Genomic DNA, 22,316 nt, shown 5'->3' with positions numbered 1-22,316 from the left:
TGCCTATGACTCTTTAGGTAGGTCTCTTAATTTCTTATAAACTTTACTTCAAATTTAAAGGTTCTTATCTGAAAAATTTTGCTTGTAAATTTGTATATTTAATTTTAATAATTCATTGTAGAGCTTGTAAGAGCTTACAGCTCATGTAATAACATGTTATCTCATCCATAAACAATATGTTAAAGACATGGTCTCTTATGAGCCCGGCTAACATATTAAGGTTTCCGTTCGAGGTCAGAAACACAAAACGAAAAGCAAGTTTACCTCGCTACGAAAGTATCGGTATTGTGGAACTACAAACAAGCTCTCGATTTCATACTATTGAATAATTTAGTTTAGAAAGGTCATATATGTCAATCAATTCATATTTTATGAACTTTTTCTTTACGTGATCTGATTTTATTGGGAAATCTATCGGCGGAAACTCATATTTTGAGGTCAAAAATATTATTTTTATTAAAAATGAAAGTACTTATAGTTGTTTTAAATGAAATAACTAATTTTGTAATTTCAATTACTTTTTGTTTCTCCCTCGCAGCGATATGTGGGGGAGACAATTCCTTAACTTGCGGGCATGATGTTTGGAATCCATCTAGATTTTCCAAAAAGTCTTGTGCTTCATTTTTAGGAATAAGTACCTGAAAATAGAAGAGAAATTCCTAAATGATGTATGTGTAAAATTTGTTTTCAGGCAGCTGTTTATTAACAAATTATTTTCATTAAAAAGGAAAATAGTTGTCTTAAATAATATAACCATTTTTGCAATTTCAATTACTTTTTGTTTCTCCCTCGCAGCGATATGTGGGGGAGACAATTCCTTAACTTGCGGGCATGATGTTTGCAACCCATCAAGATTTTCCAAAAAGTCTTGTGCTTCATTTTTAGCAATAAGTTCCTGAAAATAGGAGAGAAATTCCTAAGTGATGTAGGTATAAAATTTGTTTTCAGACAGCTGTTTATTAACAAATTATTTTCATTAAAAAGGAAAATAGTTGTCTTAAATAATATAACCATTTTTGCAATTTCAATTACTTTTTGTTTCTCCCTCGCAGCGATATGTGGGGGAGACAATTCCTTAACTTGCGGGCATGATGTTTGGAACCCATCAAGATTTTCCAAAAAGTTTTGTGAATTTTTAGGACTAAGTATCTGAAAATAGAAATGAAATTTGTAAGTATAAAATTTGTTTTTAGAAACCTGTTTATTAACAAATTATTTTCATTAAAAAGGAAAATAGTTGTCTTAAATGATATAACTATTTTTGCAATTTCAATTACTTTTTGTTTCTCCCTAGCAACGATACGTGGGGGAGACAATTCCTTAACTTGCGGGCATGATGTTTGGAACCCATCAAGATTTTCCAAAAAGTTTTGTGCTTCATTTTTAGGACTAAGTATCTGAAAATAGAAATGAAATTTGTAAGTATAAAATTTGTTTTTAGAAACCTGTTTATTAACAAATTATTTTCATTAAAAAGGAAAATAGTTGTCTTAAATGATATAACTATTTTTGCAATTTCAATTACTTTTTGTTTCTCCCTAGCAACGATACGTGGGGGAGACAATTCCTTAACTTGCGGGCATGATGTTTGGAACCCATCAAGATTTTCCAAAAAGTTTTGTGCTTCATTTTTAGGACTAAGTATCTGAAAATAGAAATGAAATTTGTAAGTATAAAATTTGTTTTTAGAAACCTGTTTATTAACAAATTATTTTCATTAAAAAGGAAAATAGTTGTCTTAAATGATATAACTATTTTTGCAATTTCAATTACTTTTTGTTTCTCCCTAGCAACGATACGTGGGGGAGACAATTCCTTAACTTGCGGGCATGATGTTTGGAACCCATCAAGATTTTCCAAAAAGTTTTGTGCTTCATTTTTAGGACTAAGTATCTGAAAATAGAAATGAAATTTATGAGTGATGTATACCTCCAAATAGAATAATAGCTTTTAGAAAACTGTTTTCTAAATAAGATTAATTTTATATTTAAATAAATTCATCTTGAATTTTAATTTCTTATAAGGATAATTAATAAAAAAAATACATCGTTAAGGTCATATGAAAGTGTAAAGGTACTAATGCAGAGATACCGTCAAAAAATCTCTGCGAAATCTATTAAAAAAATTTCATGAGTTTATCAGGACTTAAGTTGAATAAGCAAACAACTTTTAAATAATCACTACTAAATGCAGAGGTATTTTATTTAGTAGCGATTCTGGACTTATTCTGATAACGGTTAAAATTATGTTATGTGATTAAATTAATAGCAAGTAATAACTATTCAGCATTTGCAAAGTCAGTTAAAGCCATGACAACATCTTAGCATTGTATAATCAACGTAAGTATTGTATAATCCAAAAAAATATACTATCATCATTATAACGAATTTTATCATTATAACGTTCTCATCATTCTAACGAATATTTTCATAATTTTAACGAAGATTCATAATTCATAGTCTTACGAAGAAAAGTTTTTTCTTTAATATTAAATTTTAATGTAAAAATAAATTGAAAGGAAAAATGCTCTATCTTAGACCGCATGTACAATGCAGAAAAAATTGAGTCACTTTGAATAACTTTTAATCTAATGATCGGATTTTCACGTACTAAGACTCAGTCTGCATGGTTCAAGGGGATGATTTCAAATATATTAAAATAATATGCAAAAGACAGTTTAAGTTAGCAAATCAGTGACAATAACGAACTTACTATGCATAAATTTTTTTTAATCAGTGGATTAAGATTTCGTACACTAAACCCCTAAATATCTATATAAATGTTACTCTAAAAAAATATACATACTTCCCTAATTCTTAGGAACTCTTAAGACTGATTTCGTTTAAATTTTGTATTTTTCTACATAAAATTATATTCGTTTCAACGATGTAAACATTTGTTACTGTTGACGTATGCTATTAAAGCAGAGGGGGTGCGATTGTTCTTGTTTTCCAGTGGTTCCATCTATGGCCAAGAATTAGACTTCTGACACACCCATACGTCACACCCGTTTATAGGGTGGACCCATTCATACATCCATTCATTTATCCACAGATCGTAATTTTGACCTGAATCAGAGAACGCTCAATCTCCAATTCAGTACCCCCAGAGGTTTCGATTTGTTATGGGAACATGGAGGACTTTGAGACTCGACAGATTTAACGTACATCAGTCACCATTTACTACACGGGGAGTCTTCGGCCGGCAGGAATTGAACCCACGACCACTTGGACATGAGCCCAGTGCCCTACCAACCAGGCTATCCCAACCCGTAAACATTTGTAAACTTCTCAGTTAAAAATTTTTCTACTATTAATAAATAAAATAAAATATAATGAATAAATATCAAAAATTATTTTTTTCAAGGTATTGTCTTCGGATAAACGAATTTTACAATTGCATGCAAACATTTTTTTAAATCGCTTAAAAAGTTCTCGAAATACGCAAAAGGTAAAATTGGCGTTAAGGGGTCTAAATTCTCGACCCTTCTCCTGATCTAACTATTGGGACCATACTTCGCAGTTTGCTGCTCCTCTATATTTTAGGAATCCAGAATCATAATGCTTTGAAAATAGATATGTTTATTCAGAAAAAATACTACATTTCTGAGTCTGATTTCGTAACTTAAAATTTCGTCTGCCCTAACTAATTAGCATGACTGAGGTCACCTTGAATCATCATAATTCAGTCCTAGTGTGTGAAAATGTGTGAATTAGCTAGTTACCTAGTGTGTGAATTAGATCAATAGTTATTTAAGGTTTTTCGTTTCTTTTTTTTTTTTTTGCACTGTACACAGTACTGATTTAAGATATAAGCAAGAGGGCCCAGTTAGCCCAAATATACTTCTTTGTGAACGTTGCCATTCACAACATGTAAATAATACAATTAAAAATTGCATGTCAAAATTCTTATTAAAAGTATGTTCCTATTAAAGCACTACATCTTTAAAATATCCCTGCAAAATATAATTTGAAATTACGCTTACTATTAATAACATTTATTTTAGCTCATTCAGATTTAGTTAAACTAATAATTATATTTAATCTCCAAATTCAATCCACTTAAAAGAAAACTAAAAATAAGTTTTAACACTGAGAGTTACAACACATGGTAGTCTAGGGTACAGCACTGAGTTGATGTTTTTCTGAAATGCATAACGAAATTCATTCACAAAACAATTATCTAGACTAACATATATAATGCAATTCCCATTTTCAAGTTTTTTTTAAATATTTCTTCCTACATAAAAAACAACAAAATTGAAAATTGGTGTAAAACGCAATATTCTCTCTGTTGTATGTAAAAATGTATGGACGAACACTTCGATATACAACGCATACATCTCTCTTTATTAAAAAAAATCAAAAGGGACAATGCTCAGTGGTATAAATAAAAAAATAAATAAAAAAAACTCGCCAGAAATCTAAGCGTTTTGTTATAGTATGTAATTCCTAAGATTTTGGAGGGTCATTAATTATGATGCTCAAAATTTAATGTGGCTAATTCAAATTATCGGTGAGAACCGCGTTGGCCATGAGGTAATCCAGTTTCAAATCTCAACATTGGCTGGTTGAAACGAATTCTGTTTCCAGCTCGCATTGACCACCGTACATAAAGTATCCTCAGTTGTAGATAGATCATAGGCTAGATACCCCTTTCCATCGGACTAACTGTGGAAAGTTTTTGAGCTTTTCATTTTCATGAAATGCAAATGCGAGTTAGTTCAATTAAAAAGTCTTCCACGAAGGCTAGTTTGTTCCAATGCTGGATCCAAACATTTGCTTGTCTTCTCAAAATCACAACGCAACGAAGTTGAAGCGTATGGACTGCGGATTCATAGCCGGAATCTTAGAATCAACGGTTATACAGTAGGGAACCGATTATCCGGAACGATCGGGACCATCGCTATTCCGGATAACTGATTTTTCCGGTTTTCTGAATCACTACAAAAAGCCGTTTTTTTATTGTTAAAGCCAACTAAAAAAAAAAAATTATGATAATAATCTTAAAAAGAGGAAAAAACGATGAAGTAATACACTAATGATTATTTCCAAAGTGATGGTAAGGTAAACATCCTTCAAAAAAGAAAGAAAAATCCTAAAATCTTATGAGGAAAAAAAATATTTTTTTAAAAAATGGCGGGAAAATTTCTCGAATTTCGTTCCGGTTTTTTGGTTTTCCGGTTTTCTGATTTCCGGATAACGGGTTCTGTACTGTAATATAAAATATAAAATAAAATTTGTCGGTAAGAAATGGTTAGATTAATGATATCTTGCAAACTATTATAAGAACACTGCTATAAAAGAGTTTCTACTCTCGAGATTCGGGATTGCTAATGTTTGGAGTTGAATTACCGTTTGGCGAGATTGTATTGCGCCAGCCATCTTTCATCATAATGTAACCTTTTTGAACTACTCATTCTTGTTGATTGAATTGTTAAGAGCGTATGGTCGCTCTCTAATGCAAGTTCATGCGTGAACTAATTAATTACATTTGTTAATTATTATATACAGTCCATTGCCTTCAATTTTAACTATTGAGCTATCACGGGACCGTACAGCTAATATAATGTCAATTTATAAACATTTCAATGTAATTAATCAAATCAACTAATCAGAGTTGATTAGTTGATTTGAAAGTTAATTTTAAATAAAATAAGTTTAAAATTCTTAAATTTAGACAGCGAGAGAGCAATTGAGATTGAAAATTATCGGGATGAGTGGAGTAATGACCGGAAACTCCGATTGTGTGGAAATTAGTTCTGTTTTCTGCGGATTAACTCTAAATTACACCTAACTCGCATTACTATTTAAGAGGATTGACCTACAATAATTGCCGTGTTGTTGTTAATTCACGACGTCTGTGCCGATAAGTTTAGTTAAAGTTCCCTAGTTTTTGTGTTCTCCTTATTTATTGGTAATTAGTGTTATAAAAATTATTTTTAGTCCAGTTTATTATACGTTTACTAAATATTCATACGCTAACAAACAATACGGATTTCGAAAGGAATAATAGCACCGTTTTGAATCGTTTCTATAAACTCTGCTCTGGAGGGTAAAACCAGGTACCTCCTTGATGTGTATTTATGATGGGCCCACGAAAGCTGAGGTTCAGTGGAGAATGAAGACAAATCCATCCAAGGCTGTGAACAAACAAATGCTTAACGGGCCCCTTCCTTAAAGCCAAAAAAAGACCTTATTTTCATACTTTGTAGAATTTTTGACGACCCTTTGGTAACAAACAAAATTTGTAGTCTTTAAATAGATAAAAAAAATTCTCAGCCATTTTCTTTTTAATAAACTAATAAAACGCTTCATTTTTGTTAGAAATTTGGTTGGATCCACTGTTGTCCCGGGACAACTATCTCCCCCCCCCCCTCCTTGACTATATCATATGGAAATTATATGCATATTTTTCTTAAGGCGACAAGGGACTTTCAAAATTTTTTTTTGAAATTATCAAGGGATTTGCTTGAAATTTTCAGAATACATTTATATTGTTAAAAACAAATGTTATACAAAATTTTAAAAAAATATTTCAAATTTTAAGAAATTAAAAAATTTAAATTTTTGAATTTTTTATGTTTTTTTTATATTACTCCTCGCGTCTGAAATTTTGTCAAAATGACAAAATTCTTTTAAAATATTACATATTAGGTAATATTGAAAAAAATGTTGGGAGTACTTTTTCTATTTTTTATTATAGAAACGAATAACATTAAAAAAACAGTAAAAAACCTACATTTTTAGGAAAAAATCATCATACCTCTATAAAATATCATGTATAAAAAAAATTCTATTCTCTTAATTCAAAAAACTTTTCCAACAAAATGTTAATAATATTCATAAATATATAGCATTAAATTCTCAGGTCAATAGAATGAAAATTCATTACGCTGGAACAGTTTGAAATTTGTAAATTTGTCAAAAAAGACATTTTGAGAAAAATGACTTTTACTACTTTTTCATTGCAAATTTCACTTCTGAACAAATATTTCTTGTTTATGATATAAATACCTATAAATATTGTCTAAAGAACTAGTTTAATAATTATATACTTTAATTTTTTTTAAAAAAATTAACAAAATATTCAACTAATTTAAAACTAATTTAAAAAGAAACTAATTTTAACTAATTTTAAGCAGGCAAAAAAAGGTAAACAAAGGGGTGTGGTCAAAACTGAAATGGCCATAACTTCATCAATTTTGCTCTTATTCCAGAATTTTTTTTTCTTAAATGTTCAGTTAAATGCCTATATTTCAAAAATATAAAATGCAAAATATCGATTTTTTGACAAATTTTTGCTTCTTTGAAAGTCCCTTGTCGCCTTAAATTGTCATATAAAATAGAAAAGTCTGCTAATTTTTTAATGAAATTCTAGCATTTCTAAATTTCCGAAAGAGTTAACATATGTGCCTAGTTTTTCATACAGCTTTATCCCAGTAGTGGGGTACCGGGTGATTTGACTCTTTCTACAAAACAAAGCCTTTATAAAAAAAGGTAGTACATTTATAAATTTCCTGGAATGATATATTGTATACAACTAAGCAATGAATATCTTGATTAAATCTGACGGTTTTTAGATCGAACAGTTTAGCTCCAGAAGGCCTTCGAATCTTAGAAACCCGGTATTACCGTCTATAATACTTTAGAGAAAATGGAAAAAATGCTGTTTTATTTTTCAAAATATCGTGAATGAAAATAAAAATCTACTTATTGTGCATATTATACGTAAATCAATCAATCAAGCGATGTTACTCCATATTTTTGAAAGTTCATTTCCCTTTATTATTTGTTTTTCTTAAGTAGCATAAATAGCTGTGAATATGATTCAATTTCTATAATTAGTTGCTTTCCGAAACTATCACGATAAGATTTTTCCGGGGAAATTTCTGTATCGTGATCTGTAACAGAATAATCGCAAAATGTGGCAATTTCCGAGAAACTAAAAAAAAAAAAAAAAAAAATCACATTAAGGTACCAATTTGAAGGGTATAACTCGTTTCCCCCCTTCCGGAAAAACCTGTACACGTTTTTTCTTTTTTTTTTAAATTCCCGTTTAAAATTAATTTGGCTCCCTGGCGGTTGTAGTAGGCATGGCAGATCACGATACAGAAATATCCCCATTTTTTCTCTATACTGTTGAACGAAAATCAAATTCTTTTATTTAGATTAGATATAATATAATTATTCTAATTGCTGGTTACGAACTTTCGAATATTTTTCTCTGGAATTAGTCTTTCAAATAAGTGATGAATTGAATCATTCTGTCAACGTAGTTAGTATATTGTTCCTTTAAAACCTCCCTTTGTGTTTTACAGAGAAAGGTTTCATACTTGCAATGTACAAAATTCTTTTTCTTTTTCAAATTAATTCTCAAAGCTATACCTTTCTATTATTGCGTGATCAATATAGGAAAAAAATATTAAAATTTCCAAAAAAAGTTAATGCTTGTTTTTACCCTAAATTCCCGATAATAGAAAAAAATATGTAAACTCAGCCTGTTACTTTAGCAAATAAAATGCATATATTTTTTCTTCTTTTTTATTGTATTGTTCTATGAATATTATTAACAAGTTTTTTTTTACATTTGCGATGTTGTTTTTCGATTTCAAACCATTGTGTACCAAAGTTCACCGACACAAATTTCCGAGTCCATATATATATATCAGGAATATTTTAACATTTTAAATTTTAGCATTTGCCTACGCAATTATGTGTAGTTAATTTTTTTTCATCGTATAATCGTATCTTTACGAGACCCATACAGGTTTAAAACTGTCATATGAGTTCGGCATTTTTAAATTTCACAATGTTCCTTAAAAACTGTGACATTGAAATACATGTTTTAAAAAGTCTATAAATGCAGGTAAAATGTAATTTTTTATTTAATCTACTTGCATATTTTCATTAACCAAACATAATATTTTGAGAAGGTAAAAAAATTTCCAAATTAGTTTTGTCAAAATTTCCAAAACTGTAAGCGTCTGTTTTCTTTTCCTTCGTTCGTGATGATAAAGCGTTCTTTGTAATTATGATGTTCTATAAAGATTAAAAAAAATTTCTGATCAAGAAAAAAAAGATTTTAATAGCTTTTTTGGGGGGGATTTTGGCTAGATGTTTTTCCATTCAGACCACTATGAGCAGCAGCTATTTTTGGGTGTTCAACTTATTATTACATCTTGTTTCTGCGCAAATCTGCAAGACTTAATGACATTGAATTAAATAAATGATTAGAAAAACACAGTATTGCTCCCCCAAATGAAATTATAGAGTTAAAATTGCATGTGCTAAACGATCCAATTTTATTTATGAACTTCACTCAATTTTTTTTTTAAATTCCAATTGCTCCGAAAGTTATTTTAGGTAACTTCTTTTGCTTTAAATACTAATCAAAGTAAAACTTCCATTGCAGAAAATTATATTTCTCTATAAATCAAGATTTTTATTTTTATTTTAAAAGCTCGAGCTGGACTTCATATCAAAAATTAATCTACAAAATGAAAAAAGAAATAATATGCGAAAGAAATTAGATATTGCCAGATATAAATATTACTATTTATATTGAAATTTTTAAGGAAAAAAAACGCAAGAGAGATAAGAATTTCCAATTTAAACTGTTATACAATATAAGATTATAGTTATACTAGGTGTCTAAGTCCCCTGTTCGCTGCCGCTCACCAACCCCGATTATTGCTTTGCAATAATTGTATTCTCTTGGCAGAAAACAATGTTTCTATTAAAGTTAAAATTATTCACTTAACATATATGTGCTAAAAGGAATTCTGTTAACTTACGCTCTTGCGCCTCAACTTCCCACTTCCAAATATTACTTTACCCAAATATTAGATCTTTTGGAGAACGGAAGTGATTTTTCGAAGTAATCATTTTTTAAAATAACATTTATATTCTTATAGCATTGTATTGTTCAAACAAATTTGATGAGTTCACAATCACAATTTAATACTCTCACTAATGGTAGCAGTACTGGAAAATAAGTTTAAATTAGGGATACAAACATATTTAAAGGAAAACAATACCTTTACGACTATTGTTAATTTTATGCTGATGACAACCTGAACAATATGGATATGAATGAAGGAAAACTGGATCCTACCACGTGATTTTCCAGCCAATAAAAATGCGCCGACAACAATGGAAAACTAGGTCAGACTTCTATGATTTTATATTCGCGATCGCAACGCTCGAGTACGCCGTCTAGCGGGAGCCTGTAAATATCAGACATTAATTTATCACGTTTTCATTAAGTTCCATCAAAATCATTGTCTGAATCAGACGCCATTTTTTAGCAGCAAATAAGAAACAAAATTTCCCTAAGGAAAAGGCCGAAGAACTTGAAAAAAATCTCCAGAATATTAGTAAATCTTTCAGGAACAGAACACGCCAAACATTTGAAGAAAAATTCCTCAATAATTTTTAATTTCTATTATCAACAAACTTGCAACTGATGACTTCCGATTTCGGATACTGTTACAGATGTGTGTATCAAGGTAAAATGCATTTCTTCTGTTTTCAATTCATTACGAATTAAAGTGAAATCAACATTGCTTTCGTCATTCCAGTGAATAAATATGAATTCAGAACATACAGAATTGTAATAGTTATAGCATATTCTTCTTCGTTATAAAATAGTATATATCTCTGTATCCGTATAATTCGGAAAACAACAATAAAAAATTATCCAAGTTACTTGAAATAGTGCCATTTGTGCTGATTCTAAATTAATTTTAATCGTTTTCTTGGTAAGTATTTTTTAGTTTTGAAAGAATAAGTTCAACTAGAATTCAGTTATTCTGTTTTTAGCTACATATTCAAATTCCTATCAATTATAAAATTTTGCGGTGTAGTATGTTATCTAAAAGTAATGAAGGGTTAAACTATGTATATATTATTTGAGAATAAAGTTTTCAAACAAGGAACTTATCATTTTGGTATTCTCCGGGAATTATAAATCAGGTAAGTGCAATGATTTTTACAATAAAGAATTTGCTTGTAAATATTTTTTTTTTCATTTGATGATGGTTCTCAACAGAATGGATTTTTACGTCTGATTAAGAACTATAAGAATAATAAAAAAAAGAAACAATATGAAAGTTTTTATTTCAATGTAAAGAATTCTTAAAATCGTTTTCTTATCCTAAGAATTGTTTATTTTCCGTTTTTTAGTTTATAATTTTTTGATAAAAATTGTTCTCAAAATACTTTTTTTGAAAAATTAAATGGTATAACATTATGTGTTTATGTATACTTCTTGTATATTCCAATGTTTGAAGTAATATGATTCAGAAAAGTATGGAATAAAAATTGGGTACTTACGTATTAACGCCACTACCGCTACAGATTTGGCGGTTTTTAAGTGCCGCTAATCTACACTTAAACTTTTTGCGACAATTCATAAAATAAAACACTATTTAAAATCAAAATAGTCTATCGGCTTTCGGTGGAAAATGAGCCGATATAGAGTTTAGCATAGATTCAAAACAATCATATCGCCATATGAACTCTGATAAATAAGATTCCAAATGAAATAACATTTCCAAAACGTACGTTTACCAAGATAAAGTTTCATGTTGTGGGAATTGGTACATTTTCGATTTTTCGGTAAAATATTTCCCTATTAAATAAATAAAATATAAATAAAATTGCATCTTGTTTTGTTTTTGGCAAATCCCAAAGACGAATTTTCGTAGCACTAAAAATGGCGACAAAAAAGAATTGTTTTTTTTTTGTTTTTGTTTCGTCAGCATTCTTTATTTTACGTTTCTTAGTTTCTAAATAATGACTTTTATTGAAACTTGAAATTTTTTGATAAAAATTGTTGTCAAAAAACTTTGTTTACAAAATTAAATTTCATAAAATTATGAGGCTTATGTATACTTTTTGTTCATTTTAATTTTTGAAGTAATATGATTCTTAAAACTATAGAATGTAAAGTTTAAATGGGCCTTTCATGTTATATCATTAAATTTAGTAGTACTATTTCTCGGGCATTAGGTTTTAACTCTTATAAGAATATACATATTTTTTTCTGTTAATGTACAAATACTTTTCCGATGTGTTTTGGATATTCCTTCTCTAATAAAAAGAGATACCATTTTGTTTTCGTTTGCATAAGAAAGAATATCAAGCATTTTTCTTTTTTAAATTTAATTAGCCACAATAAAGAAGGAACGTTGCAATGCTACGTGCTACATTAACGACGTCTCTAGAGTAACTGAATGATTGTTCATATAGAAATCGCAGGTATTAGTCTCATACAACAACGCCCCCTATAGTTCGTTGCGATCGCGAATTATATAAAGATACAAGCTAAATGACTTCTCATTTATTACCTTTTATTGTCTCATGCATTAAGTATTCCTAGTTAAAATACTTTTTTCAAGTATAGTTCTTTACATTTCAAATCCAGTTAAGTTCCCTTCCTTATGATTAACAAGTCAATCCATACATAAAATTATAGTGATTAATATATTTTATACGCAAAACTATCTTTTTTTTTTCGTGGAAATATTGACTTTTAAGACGAAGAAAGAAGGTGAATAGGAGGCGAACTCGGATGTTGGTCAGAGGAGCGAGCAGCGGATGGAGCTTTCTAACATAAAAAATCTTATTCTTGTAAGGTCAAAAAACTTTTTTTTTTTTTATTAAATAGCAAAAATCTATATACTATATATTTCTCTTACACGGCGACAAACAAAAGCCTTATGACAACTCCCCGAATGTCAACGCTAGAAAATCGACCAATGATTGCCGCTAAAAATGTCACATGCCAAATCTAGCTGAGGTGGCTCAACATATAGAACTTTTAAAATCGGAAACTGAAATAACTGCTAGGCAGAAGTGAGTAGTCTTTGTCGATCGATCTCTATTCTAGTATTTTGTCGAAAGCGCTTTTTTCACGAATTTATTTCACGATTTTTGCTTTATATTAAGAATTTATTTGTTTTATTATTGTTATTAGTTATTCATTGAAAAGTGAGTCTCAGTCGTGCTGTTACGCTTTAAGATTTTATACTATAGCACATTTCTAATAGGTTTAACGAATTGCATGTCATTTATTTGAATTCAAATTTATTTTAATGACTTAGTATTTACTAAAAAGATGTAATCTTTTTTTAAAAAATGTTGTTATATGGACTTGAATGATTGTTTTGAATTCTTAGAATTTTGTGTATTTGCAATGTACCTAATTTAGTAGCGAGCGAAGCAAACCATATATAAGATTGCGTAGCAATTTTCGGGGGTTGGCGAGCGTCAGCGAGCAGGGGGCTCAGCCCACTAGTGCTTATTAATTGTATAAATAAAAGCTTTGCAAAATAAAAGCTTTGTGAAAAAACTTATGAAGTAATTTTTAAATCCTTAGATTTCCGAGCATAAGAACATATGCAATATATTTGCAAATATTGATATTATATTTTATTCCGCAACAACTGATAACGATATCAAAGCTATTTTTCTCTATTCCGCAAAGATATCATTTAGTGATAGCGTGTTTGTAGCCGCTAATGTTTTTTTAAAATTACCTTTCTCTGAAGAATGGAAGACGGTGGTGAAAAATGATGAAATAGCTTGACTTGCTTGTATTCTGGGATTCCTGGTTTCCAAGGAATAGCGAGTGCGCTGGATTCTTTCAGAGGAACGATGGTTCTGAATCTAGATGGTTCAGCATCCTGAAAGACAGATAAAGAAACTGGTTTTGATCTTCTAAACTCATCTCTCCCTAATTTGAAAAAAAAATCATTCTAAAAACAATCAATAGAGAATAAAACAGAAATAACTGAACTGAATGGATGAGAAGCAGCAAATGGTGCGAGTTTTAAATCCTTAAAAGGACGCTATAACGCGGGAGAAAATTTTCATGGCAAATTCTCTTTCATCTTCCATAAGTAATTTAAAATTAAAAGTTTGAAAAGGTGAACCTAAAGTAATTAATGAAGTTTCTAATGATGGATTTTTTTCCCTTCAAAATATCAAAATGCTTACATATTATTGCAAAATTGCTTTCGTAATCTTGAGAAATCCTGATAAAATTTTTTTGCGATTTGATACTTTGAGAAAAAAATTTTCTGCTTTAGAAACTTCATGGTTTACTCTCGGTTTACTTAAAATCGCTTTTTCTCGGTGAAACAGATGGTGAACTCGGTGACGTCCTCTTAAAACCATTGATCAAACAGTTGAGATTCTTGAAAAAATTTAAAAAGTTCAGTTTTAATCTTAGAAGAAATGGAAATACTCCGTCCTTTTTTCTAACAAACTATTCAGATTTCAATGTTTGAAATATTTTTAATTGTAATGCAAAATATTTTCTAACGCTGTGCCTATTGAATTTTCCCCGAAACGAAAATTCAAATTAAATACTCAATGGGAAAAGAAAGTATGATTGGTGCATTTTGGGCAGAACGGGCGAGCCAGATCCAATAAGAGTGTTAACAGTCATTTATTGAATATTATCACTCTTTAAGGTTTAAATATTTTCTATTGTAGTTTGATTTTCTAACAGAAAAATTTAAATAATTATTATTGAATTAAAAATTATGACGTCACAAGGAAACTGTTCCAAAAGCCGGCAGTCAAATCATTGTTTACATTTCAAAAGATGAAGAATTTGAGGCGGAATTTGTACTATATGTGGTTTAATGGCAAAAAAATCTTAAAAACGGACAAGTTGTGCCATCGGTTTCATACAAAATAAAAATAATAATTCAAACCTAAAAATAATAATTCAAGAATAATAAAATAAAAAGTATAAGAACTCCGTTCTTAAGATGACCTCTAGACCAGACCTAAAATTATAGCAACATTGGATAGTAACAGCAACAACAACAACAAAAAAGAATGAATCACTTCGTTTTAGACCTGACGAAATATTATTTCTACTTTTTAGTCAATTTTAAAAATGCAGTTTTTAAAATTCTTGTGTATCATTATTTCCATTCTCGAGTTTGTTACTTTATGTCGGAAAGATTTCGAAATTTAGATTGGCAATTAAGTAAAGAAATGTTTTACTTCTCTTGTAAGTAACTATAAATGCAAATATAAATGTCACCCCCTTTTACGTGCCTTTGTAATATTTGAATGAGTATAATTTATATATTTAATGCAGAATAAGAAATACTACGCAAAATCAAAACTACATTACATCAAACATTACAAAAACCATCCGCATTACATACATCTAGAACTACATTATGAATCAAGAACTACATCCCTCATCCATCTCAAGACATAAAGCTTTATTTCTTCACCTAATATAGTTTATAAATGTATTTCAAGCACTGACCTAGATTTCTGGTAGCTTTTTTACATTATTCAACACAAAAATTGTACATTTAATTGTCTTCCTGTTGTACCATCTTTTTCAAATATTTTGAAATCGTCAAGTTTTTTAAAATTTATTAACATCTTAAATTTAGTTTTTCTTTAATCGCATTGGTTTAAAAATTTTATTTTGCATTTTCAAACACTTTTAATCAATCATATTATTTTAACTTAATATCAAAATTTCACTTACTATTTGATTTTGAATGAAAATCGTTGAAACGTTGATGTCTTCTATTTCCTCTCGCCAGTATGGGAAATCCCAATACTGCGCCATACTGAAAACAAATTGTACTGATGAAGTTAAATACTATTCTTAAATTAATCAAGTTTTATTTGTTTCATTTATTTGCAATTTGGATGATCTAGATATGTATGAAAAAAATTATAGTATGTAATATTTTTTTGTTCCCAATACTTATAATTATTCATTACTTGAAAACTTGTTCCATTACTTAATGTTGAAATTTTAAATGCATTTGATGACTAAGCAAGCTTTTCATCTTTTTCAAACATCTAACGTAAATATTTCCGTCAATTTTTTTAAAAGAAATTCTAAAAGTTTTTATCCATAGCCCAATTTAGATCTTCACTTGATAAATCTTTGATTTATTAATTATGTGTTTTGTTACACTCGGAAAAAAATGTTTTCATGAAACTTCAATATTTCATTTAGAATACCTTAAAATTGCCTCAGTTTATTTAAAGTTGCAAGCAAACTTAAGTTTTGGATCATTTAAAAAATTATCAGTACTAGTATCAGATAAGAATCCTTGGCTGTCGTCCGTGTTTATGACTATTAGTTCAGATCATGATCCAAATTAGTAACTAAAACTACTTGAAATGCTGTACCTTAATGTAAACTTTTTCGATCACAGTTAGAAACATTAACAATTATAATCAGGAAACTGACATCTAATATAAAAAGTTTTTCATATTTCCGAGCTCTGAAAATAGTATATACTGTGACAGGCAGATAATGGCTATACTTGAATATCCAATTCAAATTTGATAGAATCGACTGAAAGTTGACGTGTTTAACTCTCACTTTCCTACGTTTCTAGACGTATATTAATTTAGGAAATATGACTTTGTCAACAGAGACGTTAAACTTTTATTTATGATTTTTTTTAAAAAAAAGTGGTAAAAGAACTTTAATAATAATAAAAATTTAAAAACATAACAAAAATGAAAAAAAAATCTTGATAAATTTTTAAATCGAGCTATATAATCTTAAGATTAAATTTTAATGAAATTTGTTCATTAATTTGAATTTATCGTTATTAAAGTTGACTCGCTAATTATATAATAAATAAACTATACAAAATTATGTAAATAACAAAATCCACAAAATCACTTACTTTATTATTTTCTTTCCATAATAATACAGTGACGAATTATTTCATTGAATATTGATGTTATGTTGATGATCTAGTTCTGTATAGCCAAACAGTTAAAGTTACGCAGATGAGGAAAATATTCGTAAATAATTGGGTTTTTTTTCCAATGTCCACCCGATTGATGTCCCGCAGTGGATTGATCGATAAGACATGGTTCCCAGCAGATCACCGAAGTCAAGCATCACTGGCTGTGGTCAGTGTGCGGGTGGGTGACCACTTGGATCAGTCTGCGTAGGGACCGAAGGTGTGCAGTATTGGTCCTCGTTAAACTGTGCTACCGTAAAGTGCTCGACTTCGTGCGCAGGTCGTCGGGCTACCGAAGCGGGGGTGCCATCTCCTCCGCAGAGGATCAAAATTGTGATGGCATGTCTTCGGATCATCCTCCGGGATGTTTCCCAGACCGTCGCCAACAGCCCATTGTGCAGCTCAAGTGCGACGTAAATTAACAACAACAACAATCACCCGATTGACACTCATCATTCAGTTATCAGTAGGGCAGATTTGTTGACCACTCTTTCAGGGGCACCATATAAGTTGGGCCAACGTTTCCTACAGTAATGACAGATAGTAAAAAGAATGAAAAAACATCATAGCTTGTGCGGGATTTGAACCCAGTACCTTTCTGATGTAAGATGAGCTCCCTAACCACCACATCCGGTCGGGTAGTAAATAATTGTAATTTAAGAAAATCTTGATGTTGTTGTTGTTCATTTACGTTGCACGAGAGCCGCACATTGGGCTATTGGCGACGGTCTGGGAAACATCCCCGAGGATGATCCGAAGACATGCCATCACAATTTTGATCCTCTTCAAAGGGGATGGCTCCTCCGCTTCGGTAGCCCGACGACCTGCATGCGAAGTCGACCACTTTACGGTAGAACAGTTTAACGAGAACCAATTCCGCGCACCCTCGGTCCCTACGCAGACTTATCCAAGTTGTGACCCACACGCACACTGACCGCAGTCAGTGATGCTTGACTTCGGTGATCTGCTGGGAACCGTGTCTTAACGATCAGTCCACTGCGGGACAAGAAAATCTTGAATAGAGCCATCATCTTTCTAAAAGAAATATAAAACTTCATTGTTCCTACAACATTTTACAATTTTTTTTCTTACTTCTTAAATAATTTTAAATGTAAATAAAACAAGTTATCTACAATCGAAACAATTGAAATTCCTTTGGGGAAGCATGCTTCGCAGATGGTATTAGTTAGACAAAATTTCGTGCTAAGTCAGGATATCAACAAGTCGAGGGTCAGAGTACAGATAATGCAGCTGTGTTCTTTATCGTATTTCAAGTGATTTCATATAGTGGTACATATACACATGCAGATTTGTGAGCTTGATTACATAAGTGCTGCTTATAAGCTTTAGTCAAGTAGAAAAACATATAGGATAATTTAGAGAAGGATAACACGAAGATACATCAACGCTTACGGCGCTTACACATCTCCACCACCACTTCCATGATACAGAGTGCTTGGTAAGTGATTCCGATTGACCAGAAAAGCTCCTATTCCAAATGAGGAAAAAACATAGTGTGCATGTTACATTTGCAGGTCCCACAGTACTCTGATTGTAAGACACGGTTCCAAGTAGAACACCGAAATTAAACATCACACTATGCTACTTTCAGTGAGCGGGGTGAGTGATCAATTTGATTGTTTATTGTTTATTAAACTCACATACATTTGCAGGCTTGTTTGCGCAATTTAGGCTTATAAACCTTTGTCAAGTAGGAGGACAGATAACGCAATACAGAAAAGGATAGCATGAAGATAAATCCAGGGTAACAGCGGGATTCGAACCCGCTACCTTCTCGCTTTGTACAGTGTTTGATGGGCTATACCGCTCGGCCAATGAAGCCTCGTGACCAATTTGATCAGGCTACAAAAGTTCCCAGGGTGTGCGGTATCGGACCTCGTTAAACTGTTCTACCGTAAAGTGCTCGACTTCGTGCTCAGGTCATCGGGCTACCAACGCGGGGTGCCATCTTCTCCGCAGATAATCTGCCTTCGGCCTGCCTTCGGATTATCTTCAGGGATGCTTTCTACACAGTCGCCTATAGCCCATTGTGCGAGTCGCGATGGCTCTGGGGATAGAGCGTTCGCCGTCCAGTGAGGTGAACCAGGGTTCGATCCCAGCGATGGCTGTTCGATACGAATTCCGCATCCGGCTTGCACCGACCACAGCGCTGACGTGAAATATCCTCAGTGGTAGATGGATCATGGGTTAGAGTCCCGTTGCCTTCAGGCTAACCGTGGGAGATCCTCATGGTCTTCCTCTCCATGTAACACAAATGCGGGCTAGTTCCATAAAAAAGTCCTCCACGAAGGCAAATTTTTCTCAATATTTGATCGAGGAGTACCCTTGTCTTCTGGATTGGTTTAAAAATTACAACGCTACGGCGTTGAACATTAGTAATCGTAAGCCAGGAAAATTGGGTCAGCTGTTCAACGACGGTTATAAAATAAAATAAAATAAAATAAAATATCCCATTGTGCAGCGCTAGTGTGACGGAAATAAACAACAACTACTACTACTTAAATTTGCTGAGGGGCCAATCTGGCCGAGCGGTATAGCCCGTCAAACGCAGTGTGAATCGTGGAGGTGGCGGGTTCGAATCCTGCCGTAACCCTTGATGTATTCTATGTGATATCTTTCTCTAAATTGTTCTATGTGATATCTTTCTCTAAATTGTTCTATATGTCCTTCTACTTGACAAAGGTTCATAAGCCTAAATTGCGCAAACAACCCTGCAAATCTATGTAATTTCAATAAAGCAATACATTCGCTGAATCTAGTTTCCCAACGAGATCACGGAGTCATCCAAATGGGAACCATAATTGCGTGAGAGTTCAAAGATATCAGAAATTTTATAAGGCTTGGAAGTAATAAGTTTCTTCCTCAACTTTGGAGTACGAACCTACAACATTCTCTGTTATAATATCTCAGTAACCCTTCACTAAGAAGATTAAGTAGGACTAATTTTAAACTAATACTAGCTACGGAGCGAATGACAGAAAATTTTCAAGCCCGGTTGACACGTTCAACCTGGATCAAGCATACAACTAGGACAAAATATGCGCGCTCATTCACCGGTAGGGAAATGTGATGCTGTTGAAATAGTTGTTTTTGTTTACTGCGATTAAATTTGGAAGCTTCTTCCAAGAAGTTTATGACGTGTTTACATGAAAACTATTTTATATTATTAAGTAAGTGAGAATCACCGAGTTTGTAATTAACGATATGCATTTTTTAAAAAAAATCTATTGTTTTATTTTATTAAAATATTAAACTTTTACTAATGTATCTACAATATTTTTGAGTAGGTAGCAGACTAGTAGATGAGTTTCTGAACTGAGTAATCTGTAAATTGATCAAATTATCTGTGAACAATAAATTATTCTAATATTCTATGCCTAGTTAATTTATTCACTCTCTTTTTATGTTTAAATCGTGTATACATAAGTTGAACAGATATTTCATCTCACTGCTTTCGAACTTTCACATTCACCAGCTATTTTACAGCTTATCTTTTATTGATGTTTATATCTTTTGATTTTTATACAAGACATTTTTTTTTATCATGATAAGCTGTAAATAACTACGGTTTTTGACCAAATTTTACCCTGCATTTTATTAGAAAAATGGGCAGCAAAGAAACGTCAGCGTCAGGAAGAAGGTTTTAATGATTATTGGCGTGTTTTTAAGCTTTCTCTAACTTATATGCCTCTAATGATAAGTTATCGTAGTTTCTCATGTTCTTCGACGAAGTCTTTTTTTTTCTAATAGTTAAAACACCATTATTTTTTACTAATTTTATTTCAAGAAAAAGTTACACATTTAAATAATTGTTTGTTTTGCTCACTTTGGTGAAATAATGTAAAGCAATGTAATTAATGAAAAATGTACAGCGTGAAAAAAAAACGGACCTCCTTTAATAGCTTTTGATCTTCACGTTCTAGGACTTAATCTTAAAGGTTCGAGAGGGTGACCTCAAATATAATAATTAACTAGTGGAGACGATATTTTTAGTTACGAAATCAGACACAAAAACGTACTTTTCTCTAAATAAACATATATTTCTTTCGAATGAATCAGATTTCTTCCGCAATCTGGGAAATTTGATATAGTTTATAAAGTTATGTTTAGGAGTTTGGTTCTTTTCAAAATATATGCTAAAATTTTCTTGCATATTTCTTTTAACATTTTTATTAACATGGATTTTAATCAAGTTTGGATGAACATAAATCTGCCCAAGAAATGTTGAAGGCTCAAATTAAAGATAAACTGGTGAATACTTTTCCTAACGTTCACATTGCATTAAGAATATATTTGTCGATTCTTGGATCAAATGCAGAAGGAGAAAGATCTTTCTCCAAATTAAAATTGTTAAAAAATTATTTGCGTTCAACAATGAATCAAGATCGTTTGGCAACGCTCTCACTTATGAACATATACGCTCATGTCTATTGAATACGACATTTTGCGTAGTTTGGAATTCGACAGCATAATACAAGATTTCGTTGAATCCAAAAAAGTAATATATTAGATCATAAGATTCTGCAAAATAATTTATTACCGAAAAATATTATATTTTTATTTGTATCTTCATAATTTTGTGCAAAATACATTTGTTGTTTTTAAAGCTAAATTATTTTTGTCAACAAATTTTTTTCTCCCAAGTTTTTCGTAGGCCTCTGAATTTCGTAGGCCCTAGGCACGTGCCTAATGTGCCTATATGTTAATCCGTCCCTGGGCACATATTATTCCATGAAAAAAAATAAATTTTAGTTGGTGTTATTTTTTTATTAGTTTATACTAGTCGAAAAAATTTTGAATTGTAAAGCATACCATTTTTTGCGTCATTTTAAAGAATGTATTTTTATATGGCAGAAAACAACATTTGAGCAAAATCGGTCGAATAGTTCCGGAGAAATCAAATTTCAAAAATACAACTTTTGCAAATTATGATTTCGCAGAAGCTGTTCGACCGATTTCACTCAAATCTTGTATTTTATCATTTAAAATTGCATTCTTTAAAAACATGTAAAAGACTGCATACCTTACAATTCAAAAAATTTTCGACTAGTTAAAAATAAATAATAAAAAACAATAAATACTCATAAAATTTATTTTTCGCCTGGAATTATCTGTGGCTAAACGAGTTTAATAATTGTGTGCAAAAAATTTTCAATTCGCTTAAAAATTTCTCGAGTTTGGTGAAATACGCAAAAAGTAAAATTAACATTAAGGGGTTCAAATTTTGGTTCGGTCTCCTGACCAACCCTATTTCCAAGATTGAGGCTTTCCCCTATATTTTACGGGTAAGGAATCCGAAGGAGAAAGGTATGTTTATTTAGAGAAAGTAAGTTTCTGTGTCTGATTTCGTAATTTAAAATATCGTCAATGATTATTAATTAGCATATTTGAGGTCACCCCTTTGAACCTTTAAGATGAAGTTAGTCATACTTTTCTCATCATAGTACTTCTCTCTTTCCAAATTAATAATCGCTATAACATTTAATGCATGCAGAGTCAAAAAATTATTGATTTTTCAATACAAAACAAACGA

The 22,316-nt window shown here is 31.1% G+C and overlaps 1 protein-coding gene across 2 annotated transcripts in view; it reads right to left on the bottom strand.

The window, feature by feature from the left end:
• LOC122272351 (uncharacterized) overlaps positions 1-16,840 on the bottom strand; it is a 79,392-nt gene extending 62,552 nt beyond the window's left edge. The window contains exons 1-9 of one of the 2 annotated variants that reach the window (XM_087167430.1): positions 16,700-16,840; positions 15,532-15,616; positions 13,544-13,690; positions 1,774-1,893; positions 1,526-1,645; positions 1,278-1,397; positions 1,033-1,149; positions 776-895; positions 519-638 (exon numbers count right to left, since the gene is read on the bottom strand). In XM_087167430.1, the coding sequence (XP_087023556.1) occupies positions 519-638; positions 776-895; positions 1,033-1,149; positions 1,278-1,397; positions 1,526-1,645; positions 1,774-1,893; positions 13,544-13,690; positions 15,532-15,615 (948 nt within the window). In that variant the 5' untranslated portion in view covers position 15,616; positions 16,700-16,840. The remainder of the gene's footprint in view (positions 1-518; positions 639-775; positions 896-1,032; positions 1,150-1,277; positions 1,398-1,525; positions 1,646-1,773; positions 1,894-13,543; positions 13,691-15,531; positions 15,617-16,699) is intronic. The other variant, XM_087167431.1, reaches the window with a different exon arrangement.
• Positions 16,841-22,316: the final 5,476 nt, after the last annotated feature.

The sequence above is a fragment of the Parasteatoda tepidariorum genome, chromosome 7, assembly GCF_982258835.1.
Source record: "Parasteatoda tepidariorum strain Cologne lab strain chromosome 7, Ptep-v5.0, whole genome shotgun sequence".
NCBI lineage: Eukaryota > Metazoa > Arthropoda > Arachnida > Araneae > Theridiidae > Parasteatoda > Parasteatoda tepidariorum.
The sequence above is the reverse complement of the archived record's forward strand: the minus strand, read 5'-3'. Positions and strand labels throughout refer to the sequence as shown.